At 34.7% G+C, this 24119-nt stretch overlaps 1 protein-coding gene across 1 annotated transcript in view; it reads left to right on the forward strand.

Annotated features, from left to right (window-relative positions):
• LOC100658113 (ovostatin-like) overlaps positions 1-24119 on the forward strand; it is a 53975-nt gene that overhangs the window by 17297 nt on the left and 12559 nt on the right. Inside the window, exons 6-18 of the mRNA XM_064285179.1 lie at positions 827-847; positions 1408-1576; positions 2246-2330; positions 5289-5409; positions 7956-8070; positions 8942-9051; positions 10140-10298; positions 11706-11936; positions 15447-15507; positions 16062-16207; positions 16597-16746; positions 17422-17592; positions 18280-18376. Coding sequence (XP_064141249.1) covers positions 827-847; positions 1408-1576; positions 2246-2330; positions 5289-5409; positions 7956-8070; positions 8942-9051; positions 10140-10298; positions 11706-11936; positions 15447-15507; positions 16062-16207; positions 16597-16746; positions 17422-17592; positions 18280-18376 — 1636 coding nt within the window. The remainder of the gene's footprint in view (positions 1-826; positions 848-1407; positions 1577-2245; positions 2331-5288; positions 5410-7955; positions 8071-8941; positions 9052-10139; positions 10299-11705; positions 11937-15446; positions 15508-16061; positions 16208-16596; positions 16747-17421; positions 17593-18279; positions 18377-24119) is intronic.

The raw sequence follows: 24119 nt of genomic DNA on the forward strand, positions 1-24119 counted from the left end.
TGTAAAAACTCATTGCCGTCGAGTTGATTCCAACTCATAGTGGCCCTAAAGTACAGAGTAGAACTGCCCCATATAGGGATTCCAAGGAGCACCTGCTGGATTTGAACTGCTGACCTTTTTTCTTTTTTTTTGGTTAGTAGCCATAGCTCTTAACCACTATGCCACCAGGGTTTCCACCTTTAACTAAGCAGGGATTATTTTCAAAATGTTTAAATCTAGGTTTTGGGGAGCCACTGACTATGTCTGCTAGGTAATGTGAAGGAAAGCATATGATATCTAAACCTTGCCCTCAGTATACTTGAAACTTTGTTGGGAAGACAAAAATAAACAACACAGCAGGGAGGTGCAATATAATCATCCCTTGATTGGGTAGCACAAACCATAAATGATACAGGAGTACAGTGAAAATCATGGATCAAAAAGGAGAGCAATAAGTAATGTATTAAAAACCTTGAAGAGGAGTAAGCTAAAGTAACTGGAGGGTAAAAGAGAGGTCATTCTAAGGGGAGGGAAATAACTTGGACAAGATTCTAGAAATGGGAGTGAACAAGGAGTGTTTCAGGGACCAAACTGACACTTGCTTATTGAGCCTACAGGTGTGTGTTAAGAAAGAGTAAGAAGTAAATGAAAGCTCTTGAAAACTAGGCCAAAAAATTTCCATATAAGCAATAGGTATTCAGACTTTCAGTCAGAATCAATATTTCTTTGGATTGTCCAAAACCATCTCTTTAGGTTTTTTTTTGCAATAATAAATTTGTAATTAACCTCTTCACTCAGAGGAAAACCTTGAGTTCATAGATTAACATTATTTTTCTTTATCTTTCAGTATCCAGTGATTGCCCTTCAGGTAAGATAACTGCTAATTGAAGTATTATTTTCTCTTCTTTTGGGTATCTCCTCAACCTCAAAATCAGAATTCAGTTTACAGAGGAAAATTGTCACAGTATTATTTATTTCATGTAGTCATCCTCGAGAGGCTAGAAATCATTTTTTTTTCCTATATGACTCACATTAACATTCTCTTGTTAATAAAACTGACAATTAGACAAGTACAATTTCATTCCATTTAACTTTTGTTTATTGAATACACACAAATGTGAGGTTACTGTTTTATGCATTCGGTATACAACATGGCTTACCCTTAAGAAACGAGGGGCTAGCACAGAAAATACAGTGGTAATAAATAACTGCCCTAAAATATACTACGTACTACAATATGTGGCTATATGGACCCAACCAATGTGAACCCAAATGGGAGAAAAATCAATTTTGCCTGGGGAATCAGAGGACACGCCCAAGGTTTGAACCAGTAGGTTAGAATCTCAACAACTGGGAAGCTCCTTGCTGAAATTTTCAAATAGATGAAAAAAATCAGCATGCAAAAAAACACAATTTCTTCATTCTCAGGATCCACATGGCAACAGAATACAACAGTGGGACAATGAGGAGTCTTTTAGAGGTCTCGTGCAACTCTCCTTCCCATTAATCTCGGAGCCTATACTTGGCTGGTATCATATCTACGTGGAGACACTCACTGGAGAGAAAATATATGAGTACTTCTCTGTGGAAGAATATGGTAAATAATAGCTGTGAAGATATTGTCTATGACTGGTGAGAAAAATAATTAAACCTCTCCAGTTTTGCAAGGGCACGATTACTAAACAATATATTGTTAAATATGTATCTCTTCCTTGCGTCTCTCTTTATCTCTGTTATTATTTCAAGATTCTCCACCCACTCTGATTGTTATCCCCCAGTTCAACCCACAATTCTTATGCAATTCCTTGTTAATCTAGGATCCCTACGCCTACCTTTCTTTTGTGACATTTGGTATTCAGTTTCTATGATAGCTTCCGAGATGTTAACTCTTTATGCCACATTTATGCTTCAAAAAACTTTTTATAAAAGGCATGGAATTACCATTATTTATGTGAGGAGGTGCTCCATTTATATTATCTCATAAAATTCTCATTAAAATTCTATTGTGGCAGCATTATTCCCACTCTAAGGATGTTACTGAGAAACACTTTCTCAAGGTCAACACCTGGGAAGTTATGAATTTAGAATTCAGATCTGCATTCTTCTATCCATTTCCAAGATCTAGCTCTTCTGTACTGCAGTGTACTCCTAACACTATTTATTAACAGCAAATGTAAGCAAAGACATGTGGTTTGTTAAAGGGAACACAGTTGCTTTGTACCAATGCATGTATCCCAGTAAGATTTTTGTTTCTTTTTACTGACAGTGTTACCCAAATTTCAAATGACTGTGGATGCACCAGAAAATGTCTTAGTTGTGGACCCTGAACTCAAAGTTAACGTCTGTGCCTCGTAAGTGTAAGCTGTTTTTAGTTAACATATGATTTTAGGTGACAATTTAAGTCTACTGACTATTGAAGTATTAATACTATGGACAGTTTAAGAACATTGACTATTGACTTGTGATGCACATCACTAGATTTAAAAAAAAAAAAAAAAAACTGTTGCCATGGAGTCGATTCCAACTCATAGCTACCCTAAGGACAAGTAGAACTGCCCTATGGGGTTTCCAAAGCTGTAATCTTTACAGAAGCAGACTGCTACATCTTTCTCCCACTGAGGGCTGGTGGAATCGAACTGCCAATCTTTTGGTTAGCAGCCCCTAACCCAGCTCTTAACCACTGTACCACACTGTTTTGCACAGTTTAATATAGTAGCCGCTAGCCACATGAGGCTATTTAAATTTCAATTAATTAAAGTTAAATAAATTTTAAAATTCACTTGCACTAACCACATGTCAAGTGCTCACTGGCTGCATGTGGCTAATGACTACTGAATTGGAGACCAGAGGACACTTTATCACCCCCAGAAAGTTCTGTTAGACAGTATCATGTGCTTACTCTGACTTCTTGATTCAGCCCCCATATATTACATGATTAAAGAAGAAAATCATAGCTCAAAATATGCCCTAGAGAAAACTGCCGTAACAGTTGGAAGTGACTCCAGGGTAATTCTGGTACACTGGGTGGAGGATATCAAGATCAGGCAGGGACTCTGTAGCAAATGAGGAAGTGCTTAGTTGGTATATGGCAAGAGTGTAAGAAAAAAGTTTGTTTTTTTTTTTTTTTTTAGCCAGGAAGTTCAAGCTCTCTTCTCCCTCCCCTCCTCACTCAGTTAAGTAGCATTAAAGGAGGCTGTGTAAGTAGCAATGACAGCTAGAGTGCAAACATAAAGCATTGTCTCCTCAGACCTGATGTGAGGACTAATTCTTTCCCTGACTGCAGATCAAATCTCATGTGTATTGCACTGCTTTCCTTTTATTTTTGGATAACTAAAAATAAAAATTATCATAAAAGTGCCCTGGTAACTTCTAGTTATAAAGAGCCTTATTCCATTAATTAAAATTACAAACTGAGCTTCAAGATCAAAGCTTTGCCTTTCCCCTAGCTTGCATCTGCTTTAGCCTCCAAATTTGTAATGGCAAAGAAAGGGCACAGCTAACTACTTGAGATTCACATCCAAGGTTGGAATAAAAATGGCAAGAGTCAAAAGAAGTAAGGGATAGGAAAGTCAAATCCACTTTTTCAAACTTACAGAAGAGGGGAATTCCTTGAAAGGTTTCACTGGGAAGGTTTGAGAACCAGCATCAGAAAATAGACACACAGAAAAAAGCGTAGGCTAAAATGTAGCAAGGGCTCCAGTCACAATTATGTTGAAATCTGACTGTCCAGTCATACAGCTACCACCCATCACATTACAAACAGTATGATACCATTTACCAACACACACACACACACACACAATTAGAAATAATTAAGAACTTTTTGGCTACTTGCATTGTAGAGGCAGAGAATTGCCAGGGTAGCTGAAAATATCCTTGAGGAATGGGAAGCCCCAAAGGCCAGTTACTACTACACCATGTCTGGCTTTGTGCTAATTCGTGTAGCATAGTCACCAGAGAAATACTGCAATAAGCAGATAAGGCACTTCAGGCCAGGCCAGCTCGGAACCCCAAACACATAAGCATAAATCCCCATATTGTTGAAGACTCCAAAGACTTGAAATCAAAGTATTAAAGAGCAACTAAGGACAAGAAATAAGTAAAAACACTTACTCAAAAATAAAAAAAAAATTAGCACATTGATTATTAACATTTTTATATAGATGGGCTGACTAGAAGAATTGTGCTGAAGAGAGATTGGTGATTTTGGAAGATGAAATTGAGAAATTTCATAGGCTGACTCCCAAAAAGAAAAAAAAATAATCAGTATGAAAGAAAAATACAAGCATGTAGATAGGAGTTACAGAAAAGATATGTAACCATTGGAATTCTTAACTGTCAGCCAGAGAAATCAGCTTTTCCAAACTTACAGAAGAGAGGAATTGACTGAAAGAACTCACTGGAGAAGCTTGAGAACCAGCATCAGAAAATGGTCTCAAAAAGCCTGAGCTAGGATATGAGGATATAACAAGGCGGACCCCATTCACAATCATTGCAGAGTCTAACTTGCTAGTATACCATATTTTTACACATTTAACGTGATCATTCTATGTTTTTTTGAAAACACGTGTATTATTTGCATAAAAATACAAGTTCCACCACCACATTACAGTGGGATACCATTTATCTAGACAAATAAAATTAAAGATTCATAAATATTTGTATATTTTATATGTATTTCTATATATGTGTATATGTATTTATAGGTATATGTAAATATATCTATAAATGCAAGGAACAAAACTCTGTAAGGGATAACAGTAGATTCCTCCAGGAAGGAAAAAGATTTAGCCTGTTAGTCAAAGGGGATTTTAATTTTTTATCTAGTGTTTGACTATTTTAACAATGAAAATATATTCATGTACTTCTGTGTAATTAAAAATAAATAGAATTTACATTTTAAATTAGAAAATATAAATATTAATATACGCTCATTATAGCATACTTAAAAACATAGAAAAGCTATAAGAAGCAAAATAAACATTATCTTAAGAAATTAAACAGTGATCATTCTCTTTCCTTATTTTATTTGTTTCCTTTGCTTACATTGTGTTTTAGTGGCATACATATACGACTTCTACAAGTTATTTCAACCATTTTAATTAAAATCTATCTTTACTTAAAGCATTCACCTTTTAGTTAGTCCCGTTGTTTTAAACTTCCTCAGGAAATTAAATTTAAGGTAAATGGCTATTTAAATGTAGTTGCAGTAATAGCTTCAGGCACTAAAGAAAGTTTTCAAACAGTCTAGGCCTGTTACTAATGATGTTGACCTTTGTAATTTTACCAATGTCATTTTTTTTTGTTAGATATACCTATGGCCAACCTGTGGAGGGGAAAGTTCAGCTTAACGTATGCAGGAAGCATCCTTATATATATAGTTCTTGCAGATTTCCTCTCAATTCACTCTGTAAAAATTTTACCTCTCAGGTAAGTTGTGTATCTGCAAATATATAAGAAATTTGCATTAGTCAAATATTCTCGCCTTTATCAACTTTTCTTTCTCCTTGTTTCCCCCTTCACACTACATCCCTGTTGTAAATTCAATTCTTAATTAAAAGTGAATTTGTTTCCAGATTGAAATCTACATACCACCTAAGTACTAGAAACATATGTCCTCCAGTTTACCTTGTACTTTGTGGATTTGAGTTGGGGAGATATGAAGATGTTCATGAGCATTCAAGATTATTAAATGAGCTATTAAGTTATTTTTCTCTGTCTGTTCTCACTGAAAGTAGATGTGAATAGTGTTCCAGGAGGGACATATATCAGTTAGGGTTCTTAAGTACTAGCAAGAGAAATCAACTTTTTCAAACTTACAGAAGAAAGGAATTCCTTGAAAGGACTCACTGGGAAGGTTTGAGAACGAACATCAGAAAATGGACACACAGAAGGGTAGGCTAGAATGTAGCAAGGGCTCCAGCCACAATTATGTTGAAATCTGACTGGCCAGTCATACAGCTGCCACCCACCACATTACAAACAGTGTGATACCATTTACCAACACACACACACACACACATATGATTAGAAATAATTATGAAATTTTTGGCTCTTAAATTTAAAATTTTTGTTTGAATGCCAAAAAGAATAGTAATCATGATAATAATAACTAGTTACCATTGAACCGATTTTGACTTATGGTGATCCCATATGTATTAGAGTAGAGCTGTGTGCCATAGGATATTTGATGGCTAATTTTTGGAAGCAGATTGCCAGGTCTTTCTTCCAAGGTGCCTCTGGGTGGACTCGAATCCCTAACTTTTCAAGTTGCAGCCATACACGTTAACCATTTGCACCACCCAAGGACTCCAGGGTAGCCAATGGCTAATATTTGATGGATGTTTATTAGGTGTCAGGAACTGAGCAAAGTAGTTTATATACATTTAACTTTCTAAACAACCCTATGAGTCACATACTATTATCACCACTTTATCAATTAGTCTGTAGGGTTGCTATGAGTCAGACTCAACTCGATGGCAATGAGTTTTGTTTGCTTTTTTTTTCTAACCATTTAGTGGTTAGTGGGTTGAAGCAGGGAGAGGCTAAGTATGTTGCTCAAGATCACATATTTAAATAACTAGTGGGATTGTATCATTAGGCATTTCAAGGGATACAAATTTTTCTCCATTTATTTATCCAACAAATAAATATTGAGGTCCTTCAATATGCAAGCATTACTGTTTTTAGGAGCTACAATGTTGAACACAAACAAGACAGACTTGGCCCCTGTCTTCATGGAGCTTGCATTTTATGGAACAGTCATTATCTTTAAAAGATGTGTACACTCTAGAGGAAATATGAACCAATATAAGCTAAGTACACAAGGTAGTTAGATCCTGGAATGGATTATCAAAGAAGGTTATAAAATATAGGTGCTTCTCAGGGGATTTGAGAGGTCTATAAATTTAGAATACACATTTGCATGTATAACAGGAATATAGACTAAATAATTCTTCCAATTATTCATCTTCAAATCTAGTGAAAATGGTTCTGTATCTTGAAGCCCATGGCTATGGTGCTAAGCCTTGGTGTGGTTTCAGGTATGTTCTGAAGAGGCCATATGAACTTCATGCCACCCAACGTCCTTAGATCTCAGTTTCCTTGTCTTACCACAAACAGAAGAGTTGAACAAGAACTCAATTTTTCCCCAGAAGAATAGTCTATGAATCTGTGAACACATTTCATGGCTGTACTAGATCCCTTTGCCATATTTATCAATTCTCTCTGTTTAACTTTGTTTTTTAATTGTGAAGTTTTAAAAAATTTACTTAGTGAGAGATTTTAACTTGACCAAGCAGATGTTAAGAGAAATTCAAAAGAAAATAATAATGATAAAAGATAGGTACTATTTATTAAATATTTAGTAAGTACTAGGCACTAAGCTAAACACTTTCTAGTCATTATCTTATTTCATACTAACTCTATGAACTCTTTATTAATACCTCCATTTTGCATGATGTAATAAGTAGCAAAGCCAAGATTTAAATCCTGGTGTTTGACTCTGAAGTCTGTGCCTTTAGCCCTGTGTAAATTCTACTTCTATGACTATCCAATTTCCAAAGCACGGTAACTAAAATATGAAACTCAGTTTCAAAACTGAACAAGATATGATTGGAATTAACAAAACTGCAAATATTATTGTCAATAAATGTAACTAGAGATAGATTTGTTCATTATTTCATGGATTAACAAAATAATCACACCATAAAGAGGTTTTTTTAATTTTTTTTTTTGAAAGCATTGTTTAACAGTAGCTACCTGCTGAAAATTCTAATGGAGTTATAGGTAAATACATAAACTTAAAATTTCAATTGTAGAATCACAATGGATTATGTTATAAAATTTGAATTTGAGTAAGATAGCGCTCTTAAAGTTGCTTCACGGACTTTACACTTTTCCCCTAAAACTTCTATTTCTTGTTGTCCTTTTAAAATTTAACTTTTCTTTCATTGTTATATTTATTAACTTTTCAGTTAGGGAAAGACGGTTGCATCTCCTATTCTGTTAACACAAGTGCTTTTGAGTTATATCGGGAAGGATACCAGAATTACCTTGAAGTGCACGCTGTTGTCACAGAACGTGGAACAGGTAAGGATCTCAAAGGAGGCAGATCCCAGTGGGTATCACTGCTCAGTTTGAATTGCTAGCTGGTGACTAGCTACACAATGTTAATATAGTCACTGTTTTCAGGGATATGTCGTCAGTTCCTCAGATCTAAAAGCTGAGTGTTTCTTGCTCCAACCAAAATTTATTTGATGGACGATAGAATATAATTGTACATGTGAAAAATGTTGAATTGGAAAATATTTTTACAATAATAAAATTTATTTAAACAATAAATTCAAAGGAAACTAAACCAGAAGCCAGAATGTAAATTTATTGATTGATAGTATACTGATACACACAAACACACACACACACACACACACAATGCCAACTATATTAATATAAATATATAGGCTAAGAATGATAGGAAATGATCTAAAGTGTTAATTTTCATTATCTTTGGGATATCTAATGTTTGATAATTTGTATTTTTTTCTTTGGGGGAACTTTTCAATTTTGTAATAGTGTACATACATTACAATTCTTACTATGAATTAAGTATATGTTTTAACCAGGCAGAGAGTGAAGAAATATTGTTAATAAACAATTACTTGAGAATAATGAGGAATCAGCATAGTGACTAATCCTTCAAGAAAGAATGGTAAATGGATTAGCTAAATATCAAGGTGATGAAAAACAGAACTCCAGTTGAGAATGACAAGCTTTTGGGATTTTTTTTCCATCCCAGTTAATCTTCTTTCATAAAACACACCTCAAGAAGTACCTATGTATTAAAACTTCTTAGGAAAGGAAAACTTTTGGAAAGAATGGCTGTTTTATGATTTTTTTTTTTTTTTCTGTAACTCTATTTGGCTATTTGGCTATTTTCCTGATAACACTTCTTTGTCTGCAGGTGTGCAGCTTACAGGCTCCCGGTACGTAAGTATAGATTCAGCGATGGTGAGGATTCAATTTGAGAATATGGATACAGCCTACAAACAGGGAATCCCTTATTTTGGCCGGGTAAGAGAGAAGCAACAATTTCTTTACAAGCACATTCATTCATTCACCTTTGTTCTTTCATTAATTCAATCCAGTAGCTATTTCCTGGGAAGTTACTACATGAGAACCTGTCTGCTAAGCATTGTAGAAACACTGTCAATTTTCACAGGTTTGTCCAGGTGTATGCCTTTTGTCAACGTGTAATTATTAATAGGGTCTCTTTTCAATCTCAAATATCGAAGTTTGGACAATAAATTATATAGTCACCATAAGAATTGGAGACATACTGGTAAGCTAGACAGGCGCTATCCCTGCCCTCACAGAACTGATAATCTGACAGAGAAAATAAACGTGAAACAAGTAATTTCACAAATAATTATTTACCTATAGATGTCAAAGGTGCCATGTCAGTGAAATACTGACCATTTAATGACTCTTTATTAGGGATCAGAAAACTACAGCCCACAAGCAAAATCTGGCAGAGATCTGCTTTTGTACAGCCAGTGAGCTAGGGGTGATTTTCTTTCTTTCTTTTCTTTTTTTTGGTTTGTTTCTTTCATTATCTAACTCCCCATTCCTTCTGTCCAGCCCCTGGTGACCACTAATCTTCCTTTGTCTTAATGAATTTTGCCACTCTGGATATTTCGTATAAGTGAAATCATACAATATTAGTTCCTTTGTATCTGACTTATTTCTTACTATGGTGACATCTGTCAGAACTTCATTGTTCTTTACGGCTGAATATACATATTCCATTGTATGTATGTACCACATATTGTTTATCTGGTTTTCTGTTGATTGTGCAGAGTAACAAATAATTCCATTTTGGAGGTTTCTGTAGTATTTTAACCATAAAAATATTCAGGATACAGTGAAATATATGGGCCTGAGTTTCAAAAGATTTTTATGGGTAGGAGAAATAGAGTTTAGTGTTATCAATATCTTGGTTGTATCTCTCATATACTCGAAAGGAGTAGATGAAACTACTCAGCAACGGCACGCACAGCAAGGAAAGAGTGGCACCAATGACAGAACCTTGATGTGCCCATCAAAATTGATTCCCAAATCCACTTAATTTTTCAGAAATTTGTTTTCTTCCGCTTATACAGGTTAAATTGCTTCATCCAGACAACACTCCCATCCCAAATGAAATAGTCCATTTGCACCTGAAGGACAAACTTGTGGGCAACTATACCACAGATATAAATGGCACTGCTCAATTTTCCTTGGACACATCTAAGATTACATCCCCGAATATCACTTTGAAAGTAAGTTAGCCAAAGGCAAGTAAAGATAAAAATAATGTATTGGCTAGCTAAAGTTTAGGTTTATGTTAAATGATATTTATGAAACAGACAGGGAAATATAAATCTTGGTGTGAAGCAAGAGTGTTGCAAAACAGTTAAATATAAAGGAAATAGATCCTATGAAAAATAAACAAAAGAATTGTTTTATGAATCCATGCAAAAGATAACATGCATATTTACATGTATGAAGGAGAAGTACCTAAATGAAAATAAAGCAGCACTTCACTTTCATCATGGAAATAGACAGAAAATTACATTTTCATAGAAGGAAATATTTTGGAAACCCTGTAACCTATTGCCATGAAATAATGTAAAGAATTTTTCTGGATATGTTCAAGACAGAAGTAACTTACTATTTGTAATAATTAAAGATAGTCCTTCCCACACATTTTCAAGAAACTCCCTCAGACATTTGTGTTGATAATGATAAGCACCCATGGTTAGAGTACTTTCTTTGTCATATTTCATTAAAAACTTTACCATCTTTCATCTATAGCATGTATTTAGTAGCAAAAGCAAATCCTACATTCATTAAAAAATAAAATAAAAACCGTTGATTGAGCTGATTCCAACTCATGGTGACCTCATGCCTTACAGAGTAGAACTGCTCCCTAAGGTTTTCTTGGCTGTAATCTTTATGGGGAAACCCTGGTGGCGTAGTGGTTAAGTGCTACAGCTGCTAACCAAGAGGTCGGCAGTTCAAATCCACCAGGTGCTCCTTGGAAACTCCACGGATCAGTTCTACTCTGTCCTACAGGATCGCTATGAGTCGGAATCGACTCGATGGCAGTGGGTCGTTTGGAATCTTTATCCAGCAGATGGCCAGGCCTTTCTTTTGCGGCACTGCTGGGTGGGTTAGAACTGCCAATCTTTAGGTTAGTAGTTGAGCATAAACTATTTGTAGCACCCAGGGACCTTCCTGCATTCATACGTTCCTCATATCATAGTAAGAGAGATATACCAATAAATCCAAAAAAAGAAAGAAACCTAGTTGCTCTTAAAAAAAAAAGTCAGTTGCTGTTGAGTTGATTCTGACTCATAATGACCCCATGTGTTGCTAATAAAATTGTAGAGCAAATTAGAATATTTTTAAAGTAATGGAATAAATTTTTAGAGTAATATTATTAAACCAGATCTTAAATAGAAAATGAATTATAAAAACCATACAGTGGTCACTCCAGAGTATAACTAAAAAAGTATAGGAATTAGGTTATACTTAATGGAGAGAGCCCTGAAATTTTCATGTAGAGATATGACAGCATATGAGAGATATGACAAATATGGCAGCATGACAATATCTTATCAGATATTCTTTCATTTTCCTTGCTGTTTACCCTAAAATGCCTATAAATTTGATTCTTTGTGTAGGCAACCTACAAGAAGGATGAATATTGTAAGTCTCATGGCTGGATGTTGCCTTATTACCCTCAATCGGAGTACTTTGTAGAACGTTTTTACTCCAGGACTAATAGCTTCCTAAAGATTGTCCCGGAGAGGGAAGAACTGAGATGCAACCAGCAAAAGCAGGTGACGGTGCACTACATTCTCAATATGGAAGGCTTTGAAGACAAAACCTACATGGCGCCCTTCAGTTATTTGGTATGCACTGAAAATATCCTTCCACAACCAAAATAGTTTCCTGGACGGGGTTTTGTAGTATAAATAGGAGCTTTCCTATTTGGTAGAGAATACGAGAAGCACATTTAGGTTAGTTTGAGAAGTCAGACGTATATGGTTGCTCTGGGAATTACAAGGGTTGGGGCATGTCTATATGAAGTGTAAAAGTAATATATAATTCTGTTTTTCAGAATTATAACAGCCACCCTGTTTTTTAAACTTAGAATGCTGGAATAATCTTTTGACACCTTTCATTCTTACAGAATCATCAAACTCTGACTTTACATGTATTTATATATACACATATACATATAAAGGCAGGATTTGGTAGGTATATACATACATATACACACATATTTTGAATAGATTCTTGTATGTATTTATGTATATGGGGGTTTATATACACACACATAAATTCAGAATTGTTGTTGTTGTTAGGTGCTGTGGAGTCAGTTCCGACTCACAGCGACCCTACATACAACAGAATGAAACACTGCCCGATTCTGTGCCACCCTCACAATTGTTGTTATGCTTGAACCCACTGTTGGAGCCACTGTGTCAGTCCATCTTGTTGAGGGTCTTCCTCTTTTTCGCTGACCCTCTACTTTATCAAGCATGATGTCCTTCTCCAGGGACTTACTCCTCCTGATAACATGTCTGAAGTATGGGAGATGAAGTCTTGCCATCCTTGCTTCTAAGCAGTACTCTGGTTGTACTTCTTCCAAGACAGATTTGTTTGTTCTTTTGGCAGTCCGTGGTATATTCAATATTCTTCACCAACACCACAATTCAAAGGCGTCAACTCTTCTTCAGTCTTCCTTATTCATTGTCCAGCTTTCACGTGCATAGGAGGCGATTGAAAACACCATGGCTTGGGTCAGGTGCACCTTAGTCCTCAAGATGATGTCTTTGCTCTTCAACACTTTAAAGAGGTCTTTTGCAGCCAGTTTACCCGATGCAATTCAATGCGTCTTTTGATTTCTTGACTGCTGCTTCCATGGGTGTTGATTGTGGATCCAAGTAAAATGAAATCATTGACAGCCTCAATCTTTTCTCCATTTTTCATGATGTTGTTTAGTGATCCAGTTGTGAGGATTTTTCTTTTCCTTTATTTTGAGGTGTAATCCTTACTGAAGGCTGTGGTCTTTGATCTTCATCAGTAAGTGCTTCAAGTTCTCTTCACTTTCAGCAAGCAAGGTTGTGTCATCTGCATAACAGAGATAGCTAATGAGTCTCCCTCCAATCCTGATGCCCTGTTCTTCTTCAGAATAGATTCATATATATATATAACTAGGAGTTGCTTATTTAGTTTGGGGGTGTCATCTATGGGAAGTGGTCCTAGGGAAGGGAGGAGGGGACCCTGAGGAGCTCAGAATAGTGGCTCTTTACCAACCAGAACATAATTACTTCAATATTTAACAGCAATATTTCCATCCTGGTATGTGAGGAATATCAAGTATCCTTGTGAGAAGCTGGATCTCCTGTCTTTATAAAAATAGTTAAACATCTTCCTGATTTTTGCTTCCTCCCACCCCCCACCCCGCAACTCCTGCCTCTCTTCTGCCCACCTTGGTATTGGTATCTCCTACTTTTGAGCCATTTTGCAGGTCTTTGGAGTGAATTGGTTCATTTGTTATCAGCATTCATTCCTCTTGAAATAGCTTAGGCTTGACCCTCCTCTGCTTTGGTAAGATCTTTGCAGTTATTTTCCATGTTTCTCTTTTGAATGATGAATCAGGGTTACATATTATTCCTAATATACTTCAAACAGAAATTTTTCTTTCTTTCTTTTCTTCTCTCCTTCCTTGCTCCCTCCCTTCCTTCCTCCTTCCCTTTTTCCCTTACTTCCTTCATTTTTAATTTTTAATTGTTTTCTTTGCTGTTTGCAGGGGTTTTATAGAGAAGAGGACGTAGAATCTAGAATTTTTTTTTTTTCAAAAAAGCAACAGGATAATTTCCACTCCTTTAATTGAAATACATGCAATGTCTTATTTTTTCTCTTAAAATAAAAGCCAAACTCCTTTCCCATGCCTGCAAGACTCCCAGCAAGCTTGCTAAGTTCATTTTACATCATTCTACTTTATAGCAGACACAGAGGCCTTTCATTTTCTTGGACAAATCATGCTCTTTTCTGCTTTGCAAGCTTCCCACATGGTTTTCCTTCTTCCCATGATTTTCTTTTTTCTCATCTGTTACCACGACTACTCCAACTGCCTGCACCCCATTTTCCTAGATGATTCTTTCTTATCATTCATCTCTTACCTTAATGGAAACTTTCTAAGAAAACCTTCCTTGATTCCCCAGATAATCCAAGTCCTCTTACATATCCTTTCATAATGGCCTTTATGTCCCTTCATGATACTTATCAAAGCCTGTGCTTATGACCTTATTTATGTCAATGTTTGAAAATCGCCTATCTCCCCAGTATTCTGTAACCTTTATGAAGTCAAACACTGTGTTTGGTTTGTCTGCCATTGCATATCTTCACCTAGCATGATGCATGTCACACAGGAAACCTTCAATACAATATTTTAGAATGAATAAATGGAGGCTGAATGAATTGGATTGTTAAGCTTTTAAGAGGCAGCACAGCTGTATGAACTTGGGCAAATACCTGTTCTAGCACCAAATATCTTGCAACAAGCTCTACTGTGTCCTATAGGGTCACTACGAATTGGTACTGACTCGATGGTAACTGTTTTGATTTTCGGTTTTTAGGAGAAGCTCAGTTCTTTTGCATCAATTAATTACCTAAACTTGGCACTCCGGAGAGTTAAAGCGATTTTAGAGTTCACCAAAATAGTGACCAGAGAAGGATTATCAGCTCCAGCAATTTCAGGCTGTCCGATCTTAGGGAAGTTTTTCATTTTCTCCAAGTTTCAGCATCTCCTTTAACAGTATTCTGAAACTTTAACATAAAATGCAATAATTTTCTTAAAAGATTCCAAGTCTCCAGTCTTTGCTTGAATTTAAAGGCATAATTCAAGTATGATCATGTAAACTTGCACAAGTTTGCTGATAAAAAGGTGAAATGACAAAAAGCATTCTTCTGGAAACACAGCCCCCAGTGATGATGAATGAGCAGTCCTTCCGTATACCTTATTGATCAAACAAGCTCATTTTCCAGAAAAATCTTCAAGCACTGAGAGATACTTGATAATGCCTTCGTGTAGCTTTATTTAATTAAAGTTAGTAAATTTAGGAGTAATTTAACACAAAAATGAGTGAAAATTTTTTCACTGTGTCCTAGGGACCTGTCTGTTTTGGAATATGGAACACCGAATTGCTTTGCAGCAAATTTATTCATGACTCCTAAATTTTCTTCAGTATAATCATTAGGATTATAAACTCATTTTCTGGTGTCTTGAGTTCACTGGCAAATATGTTCAATTTTATTGTTCAGACCACAAAAAGAGATCAATCACAGTTTATTCTTAAATGAAATTTGGTTATAATTCCCTAAACTTTATCATGATATTTTTATTCTTCTAGGTGATTTCAAAAGGTGTGATCATTCTTCATGGGCAACAGAAAGTCCAGATCAATGATGATGGTGAGGCTCATAATTTTAGCACAGAATTTAATGCAAAGAGAATGTTGTAATTAGGTTATATTTTACATTTTCCTTTAAAAGTCACAACCCTCCCATTCTAGGGTTGTTTACTGCCCCAAATCACCCTTTGAGAGTATGCAAAGTTGTATGAAAAGGTATAATTCCAAATAAAAAATTTATTAATTAATAAACATTTACAGTGTTGATTATATTCAAAGCACTACTATAAGGTGCAGTCATGAGTCCTTCCCTTTCTCTTCTAAGAAAGACAGTATCTATGTTCAAACAGGAAGAATTTAAAAATGAAACAAAATAAGGCTTTGAAGTTTGAAGCCTTAAGGAGTATACAACTATCCTTTCCTTTTATAGCTTATGGAGGAGGTTATAAACTTCTCTCAGAAATACTTTATAAATTGAATTTATTGGGTCAGGGGATGTCTTGTTCACTGGCAGTGGGTAGGATGACTAGAACCTTCAGTAGAAGATTTCTGCTAGCTGACAGAGTCAACAATTTTACCAAGGCACTTTTTCAGTTTGATCTTTTCTTTTCACAGATATGAAGGGCACTTTTTCCATTCCTATAGACGTTAGCGTTGAGTTAGCTCCCTCTGCTATTATGCTTGTCTACACCTTACATCCTGGAGGAGAAATGGTCGCCGACAGTACCCACTTCAAAATTGAGAAATGCTTTAAAAATGAAGTAAGGAAAATAATTCTTTCTCAGATTTGTTCAACTTGTTGAAAAGTTAAGGAGAATTTAGAGGCATGCTGAGTTTAGTTAAACTCCCCGTTATCCTGAGAGTTGAAGAATGCAAAATAAAAGAAAGCTAGTATGGCAAAATTTTTTTTTTTTTCTTTTAGTATGGCAAAGTTAATGGGTTGGATGATTTAAAAAATGCCAGAATTATGGCATCCATTTAGGATATTGTCCCTGTTTTTCTAAGTTATGAATGCCATTAAAAGGGTAAATCACTGAGACAATGCTCCCAAATTGTGTGTATGTTTATAGAAAATTAGTGTGGTGCGAAAAATAATTCTTCCTGTGTGACTTGCCATCCCCTTGCCCTGTTGTCTATTTTCATTTTTCAGGTCAACTTAAACTTCTCTAAAGAAAAAAGTTTACCAGGATCCAATGTCAGCCTTCAAGTCTCAGCTGCTTCAAATTCTCTTTGTGCCCTTTCGGCTATAGATGAAAGTGTGTTGTTACTAGGGAATTATAATCCACTATCAGCACAAAGTGTGAGTGATTAAAACAAATTTTATTTACCAACAACTGTGTAGTTCTATGTCTTTAACTTAGATAGCAATGGAAAACCTTATATAAACTAGGGAACAAAGAGATTGGCCAGAGTCCACATGGAATAAAAAATATATTAGGCTAGACATTATGCAAAATGGACTCTATTTACTCTAACTACACTAATTATGTTATGATAAAAGTGAGCAATACTTTTAAAAATAAGTAACACTTACTGAATGACTACAATTTGCCAGGTACTCAACTGAATATTCTGATCTATGTTATTGAATTTTATTTTCATATTAACCCTATTGAATTAATATAGCACTCCCATCTTGACTAATGAATAATCTTTGGCTCAAGGAGCTTTAGTAAATTAACCAAGGGCATCCTTTGACAGAATGTTATGAAGCCCCTTTATCCAGAAGTTACTAAAATCCAATTGAGTCTCAACTATATTGGTTTTAATGTTAGTAAGCCAATAATTACTTAACTGATTAAATAATATTTCAAAATGTTTAGAGCTCTGTGGTCCTACACTTTACTAGTAACTCTTTATTTGGTATAGATATGAAGATAATTTTCCATAAGCTTTCCATATATATAAAGCTTGTGGGAAAAAGGTGAATTATTTTCCACTAAAAATACATAATTTCTTCTCTTCTACCACTTAGGTATATGATAGGCTATATTACAGGCAACTATATGGCTATTACTTCAAAGGACTTAACTTAGAGGATAGCCCTAAAGAGCCATGTCTCCAACAGGAAGAAATCCTTTATAATGGGATTTATTATGCACCTGAATGGGTTGGCTTTGGAGAAGATGCCTATGGCCTTATGAAGGTAAGATTACTATGTTTTAAAGTGGTGAATATGTGTGACAAAATACAAATAATTGGAATGAAAATAACAAAGATACAGTCTTATACATGTGTTTTATCTAAGAATTCTCAGAGTATTAGTTTGTAATACAGAACTAATATCTGAGAAAATTATCAGTTTTCCTGACATAATGCTGTATGCATTATGTGCTGGGTGTCTAATATAAATCTCCAGACTCCTGCTCCTATACTCACTCACTTCCAAGTTGAAATTCGACTGTATTAAAATATATATTAAAGTATTTACAAGTGGAATATTCTCCCTAGCCCAACAAAAAAATGTCAAATTCAAGTTAGAAAATATATTTTAAAAAGTTGCCATCATTTCCACTCCAACTCATCAAATTGTTCCAATTTTAATATATCCCGCTGAGGGATAGAGGAGTATAATATGAGGTTTTATTTGCCTTTCTCAAAGGTTTTTATCAACAGCTGTTAAATAGGAAAAATAAAATGTCAATAAATCAGAGAAACGAGGGAAATTGAAAACAGAGAATTTAGAAAATGGCAGAGAAGTATCTCTTGGTTTGTGACATTTAAGAGATAGAGAAATAAACAAGAGAAGCAAATAAAAAATATATAGAGAACAAAAAGTTTGTCTAAATATTCTATAATATTGTGTGATCTAAAACTGATTTTATCTTGAAAGGCAATGGGGTTAAAGGTTTTTACCAACTCTCATTACCGGAAACCTGTACTGTGCAAGGATTCCTGGCATCCTGGCTATGGTCTCCAAGTTCACTCAGGTGAGTCTTAGCATAATGTAAGGATCGGACAACAACTTGTAATCTCTTATCCTTCACGAAGTGAGTTTGGCATTTGGAGAAATAGGAGAGATTTCTTTTTTTAATTGCCTGTCATATCAAATGTTAGAAATATAGAGAGGTTAAGGCAAATGAATCTTTATACTCCTGGGGTTTATATTGAAGGGGGAATGCAGACAATATGTAAACAACATGATTTCAGATGATGATAACTACTCTGGTAAAAGTATTTATTGAATGGTTACTATGTACCAAGCAACGTTCCGTACACTTTGCGTATATTAACCCATTTATTCTTCACAACCTATAGATTAAAAACTATTACTTCCAATTTACTGATGATGAAAGTGAGGCACAGAAAAGTTAAGTAACTTGCCCAATGAAATTGATAGTATATGGCAAGGATGTGATGGTAATCCAGACATTCTGAGTGCAAAACCCATGTTTTTATCATTATATTGTACTAAATCTCAAAGAACTACTATTAAGAAAACAAAACAAGATAAAGGAAAAGAGGATGCTATGAAGAGGTGACTGAATGATCCAAAACCCGAAAGATGTCAAGAATTATACAAAGAAATTTTTAGGAAAATTTCTTTAAAATAAGCAAAAGCTATGAAGACATAATACAAAGAAGGAGAAACAAATAGGTAAAAACTATATGAAGAGATATTTAACCTCACTTAAACAAAACGAAAAAAAATTAAACCCATTGCCATTGAGTTAATTCTGACTCATAGCAACCGTAAGGACAGAGTAGAGCTGCCCCATAGAGTTTCCAAGGAGCACCTGGTGGATTCAAACTGCCAACCTTTTGGTTAGCAGGTGTAGCGCTTAACCACTAGGCCGCCAGGGTTTCCTAATATAAATATACATAGACTAAAATTGAGAAAGAGAAATCAGTATAAATCATAGTCTGTATACAACTTAAAATAACAGTTTGAATCTAAGATTTTAGCTCAAGCCAATATCAGAGATAAGTGGAAGGGGTATGCAATTAAAAAGTTGCTAAAATTCCTGTTTTACTTCAATATATAAATTGATACACTGTAGGTGTTATTAGAAATAGTTTAATTTATAACTAAAGAACAACCAATGTTGAAAAAATTTAAATATGAAAGCCTTCAACAAGTTTCTTTTAGAAACCTAGTAACAGAAAGAAATTTCCTTAACTTTATAATGATTTGCAATCAAAAACTGTATAATAAATATCCAGCAAGCATGGCTTTATTACTTTAATAGCATTCCTATTAAAGTGAGGAACAATAGAAAACTGTTCGCTATTCAAAGTGATATTCACAATTGTAACAGAATTGGTAGGAAATCTAATGAAGCAAGAAATGGTAATAAAAGATATAATTTATTGGAAAGAAATGTATAAATTTATTATTTTTATTAAAAATGATCTTATATAGAAAATAAGAGAATTAACAACCTATTATTATTAATAACTCATCAAGGGTGTTAAATACAAGATAAACAAAAAATCAACAATTATCCTTCACACCAATAGTAATTAAATGACTAGAAGTTGTAATTAGAATATATCCTACACACACTAAAAAAAAAAAAAATTAATGTGTAAGATGAGCCTAACCAAAATTATGCAAAAACTTTATGAAAAAATAAGTAGAAGACTTTACTGAAGGACACAAATAAAGAATAAATGGTGATCTATATATATTGTATGGAAACCTGATGGTGTAGTGGTTAAGAGCTATAGCTGCTAACCAAAAGGTCAGCAGTTCAAATCCGCCAGGTGCTCCTTAGAAACTCTATGGGGCAGTTCTACTCTCTCCTATAGGGACACTATGACTCAGAATCAAGTCAACAGAAACAGATTTGGTTTTCTTGGTTTATGCGTTGTACAAGGATCCCTGATGGCACAGTGGTTAAGCTCTTGGATGCCAACCAAAAGGTTGGCAGTTTGAACCCACCAGCCACTCTATGAGAGAAAGGTACAGGCTGTTTCCATAAAGATTTACAGCCTTGGAAACACTACAGGGTAATTCTACTCTGTCCTATAGGGTCACTATGGGTCACAATTGACTTGATGGCAATGGGTTAGGTTGGGGTTATACCTTGTACTGGATGGAGAGATTTAACATGATAAAGATGTAACATTCCCCTCAAAATTTCCTAGATAGGCAAATGAAATGCTAATCAAAAACATAGAACTTGGAATCCCATTATAAAACGCATATGGAATTATAAAATTTCAAAAATTCCTAAGATTATTTTGAAAAAGAAGAAAAAATTGTGAAGATGCACCTAATGACTTTCAAGATGTATTATAAAACTATAAAAATTTAAGGAGTGTAGTAACGGGGCAGGATGGTACAAATTGATCATTTGAATGGCATAGAAATCCCGGAAATAGCCTATTGTATGTATGACATCTTGGTAAATGATATGAGAGACATAGGAATCAGTGGGGAAAGAATAAATCAATTAAATTAAATGATTTGAATTACAATGGAGCACCAAAAATGGTGGAATAGGGAACTCCAAAACCCATCCTTTCATAGAAACACCTAAAAAATGACCAAAAATTATCAGAATCAGCTTTGTCAGAACTCTGGAAAATAGTCAGAGATTTACAACAGACAAGCACATGCTGAATCCAAAAAAAAAAAAAAAAAGAAAAGGGGCAAATTAAATGTGGTTTTTAAGAAAATCTCTGTTAAACCTCAAGCTGACCACAAGCTGAAAGAACAGACTTCAGAAACCATGTATGAAAAAAAATAGTCTTTAAATATAGTTTATAAAAGCCACTAAAAAAATAAACAAACAACTACAACCCACAGCAAGCAACAACAACAAACTTTGCAGAACGGAAAGAATCTGATTTACAGAGTTACCACATTATAATATTCAAAATGTCCATTTTTCAAAAAAGAAATTATGCGGCATGCAAAGAAACAGTAAATATGGGTACAGACATTGGATTTATTAGACAAAAACTTTAAATTAACTGTCTTAAATATGCTCAAATTGCTAAAAGAAACCAGGGACAAAGAACTAAAGGAAACCACGAGAACGATGTATCAACAAATAGAGAATATCAATAAATAGGTAAAAATTATTAGAAGGAAACAAATAGAAATCTGAAGCTGAAAAGCACAGCAACTAAAATGAAAAATTCATTAAAGGATTTTAACAGCAGATGTAAGCAGGTAGAAGAAAGAGTCAGTAAACTTGAATATAGAGTAATTGTAATTTTCCAGAGAAGCACAAAGCAAAAATAATGAAGAAAAATGAACACAGCATATAAAGACCCATGGGATACTATCACGTGTACTGACATATATATAATCAAAGTCCCAAAAGGAGAGAAGAGAGAGACAGAAAGAATATTTGAAGAAATAATGGCCAAAAACTTCCCAGTTTTGATAAAGGACATGAATCCACACCTCCGAGAAGCTCAAGGAATTCCAGTAAGATAAATGTGACAATATCTACACAGAAGAATATTATAATCAAAGTATCAAAGGACAAAGACAAAGAGAAGCCCTTGAAAGCAGCAAAAGCAAAGAAACTCATCATGTACAAGGGATTTGCATTAAGATTAATGGCTAACTTCTCATCAGAAACCCTGGAGAACAGAAGGCAGTAGAATGGCATATTCAAAGTGCTGATTTAGGAGGGAAAAAAAACAGTCAAAACAGAATTCTATATCAGGCAAAACTGTCCTCCAAAAATGAAGGCACAATTAAGATAGTTAAAAGCTGAGAGAGCTTGTCTCTGCGACTTTCCATTCAAGAAAGGTTAAAGGGAGCCAGGATGAAATAAAAGGACGCTAGACAGTAACTCGAAACCATATGAAAAAATAAAGAACACCCACCAGTAAAGATAACCACAGAGGTAAATATAAGAGCCAGTAGTATTGTGGTTTTGGTTTATAACTCTTCTTGTATTCTTATGTGATTTAAAAGACAAATGCACAAAACGATAATTATAAATCTATGTTAATGGACACACAATGTATAAGGAAGTAATTTGTGACAATAGGAATGTAAACAGGGAGGGATGAAGCTGTATAAAAATGAGGTTTTGCGTACTTTTGAAGATGAGTTAGTATTAATTCAAACTAGATTGTTATCAGTTTAATATGTTAATTTTAACCCCAATGATTACCACTAAGAAAATAACTAAAAACTATACAGAAAAGGAAATGAGAAGGGAATCAAAATGGCACACTACAAAAAATTTAAAAATGAGCAACAACATCCACTAGGCAGTAATTACACCTGAAAATTTGCGCATCAAGGGAAATATAAACCCCCCCCAAAAAAAGAACCCATTGCTGTTGAGCTGATTCTGACTCTCAGCAATCCTATAGGACAGAGTAGGACTGCCCCATTGGGTTTCCAAGGAGCAGCTGGTGGATTTGAACTGCTGACCTTTTGCTTAGCAGCCAACCTCTTAACCACTGCACCACCAGGACTTCTAGAGAGGTATTAAAAAAAAAAAAAAAGCGATTGCCATTGAGTCGATTCTGACTCGTAGAGACCCTAAAGGACAGAGTAGAACTGCCTCATAGGATTTCCAAGGAGAACCTGGTAGATTCCAACTGCCGACCCTTTTGGTTAGTTGATGTAGCTCTTTAACCACTATGCCAGGAGGGTTTCCAAGAGAGGTATAAATAACTAAAATTTCATATAAAAATAGGAAGGATTACCAAAAAGAAATTAAAAATAATGAAATAGATATATTTGTATCAACATTAATATAGCTGAAAAATACTATATTAAGGGGGAAAAGCCCAAGTTGCTGAATAATAAATATACTACCATTTTCAAAATTAAAGGAGAATACAAAACATTGCCTTATATTTTCTATGGATACGTGGAAAAGTACACACCAGTAGAGGTGTGACACATTGGGGTTGGTGGTGGTGGTCAAGGGGAGCTTTGATTTTGTTTTCAGTGTTTTAATTGTTTTATACCCAGAACCCAGTGCCGTCGTGATGCATTCCCATATTACTTGCATCACGCATTTATATATACAATATATCAAAATATCAATGATCAATGACTACAGGGATGAATAAGTACTACTCTTAACTTTTTAATAAACATTTGTAAGATATTCATAGATTATTCACTAGAAATAGGATCTTAAAATTTGCTTAAAGATTATTGTGGGGATTAAATGAGCTAAAATATGTAAAAAGCATTTCTGATTGTGACTTAGATGTAGCAATAATTTGATAGATGACAGTTATTATTAAGCCTTGTCCCCAAAATAGTTTATTTGCTAAGAAGTTAAATTTGCCTTTAAAGATATGGAATAGCTTACTTTTGATGTTGTGTTTCGTCTTCCCATGGAAATAACTTCAGAAGGGAGCGGTAATGAAGTTCTCACTAAAGAGGTTCTACCGTTTTCTGGATCGTATGTCAATACTGTGCGGAAATCATTTCCTGAAACTTGGATTTGGACTCTTATCACAACTGAGTGAGTTTTTTTTATAAGTGCATTTAATTACTTTTTTCTTTTTTATCTAAGCAAGTGAGGTATGATATTCATGAACACTTGCCAGCTTCCTCAAACTAAATGTGTCCAAAAGCCTAAAAATGAGGAGAGTGTGTCAAAAATCTGCAAAATCTCTGATGAATTTCTACTGACTCCTCTCTTGTCTTCCTTTCACTATCTCCATTCTTTCATTTGCCCTTTATTTATTTTTCTTACTGTCATTTTTTTATCATTTGTTTTTTATAAATAT

The sequence above is a fragment of the Loxodonta africana genome, chromosome 4 (genome assembly GCF_030014295.1).
Source record: "Loxodonta africana isolate mLoxAfr1 chromosome 4, mLoxAfr1.hap2, whole genome shotgun sequence".
In the NCBI taxonomy this organism is placed as follows: Eukaryota; Metazoa; Chordata; class Mammalia; order Proboscidea; family Elephantidae; genus Loxodonta; species Loxodonta africana.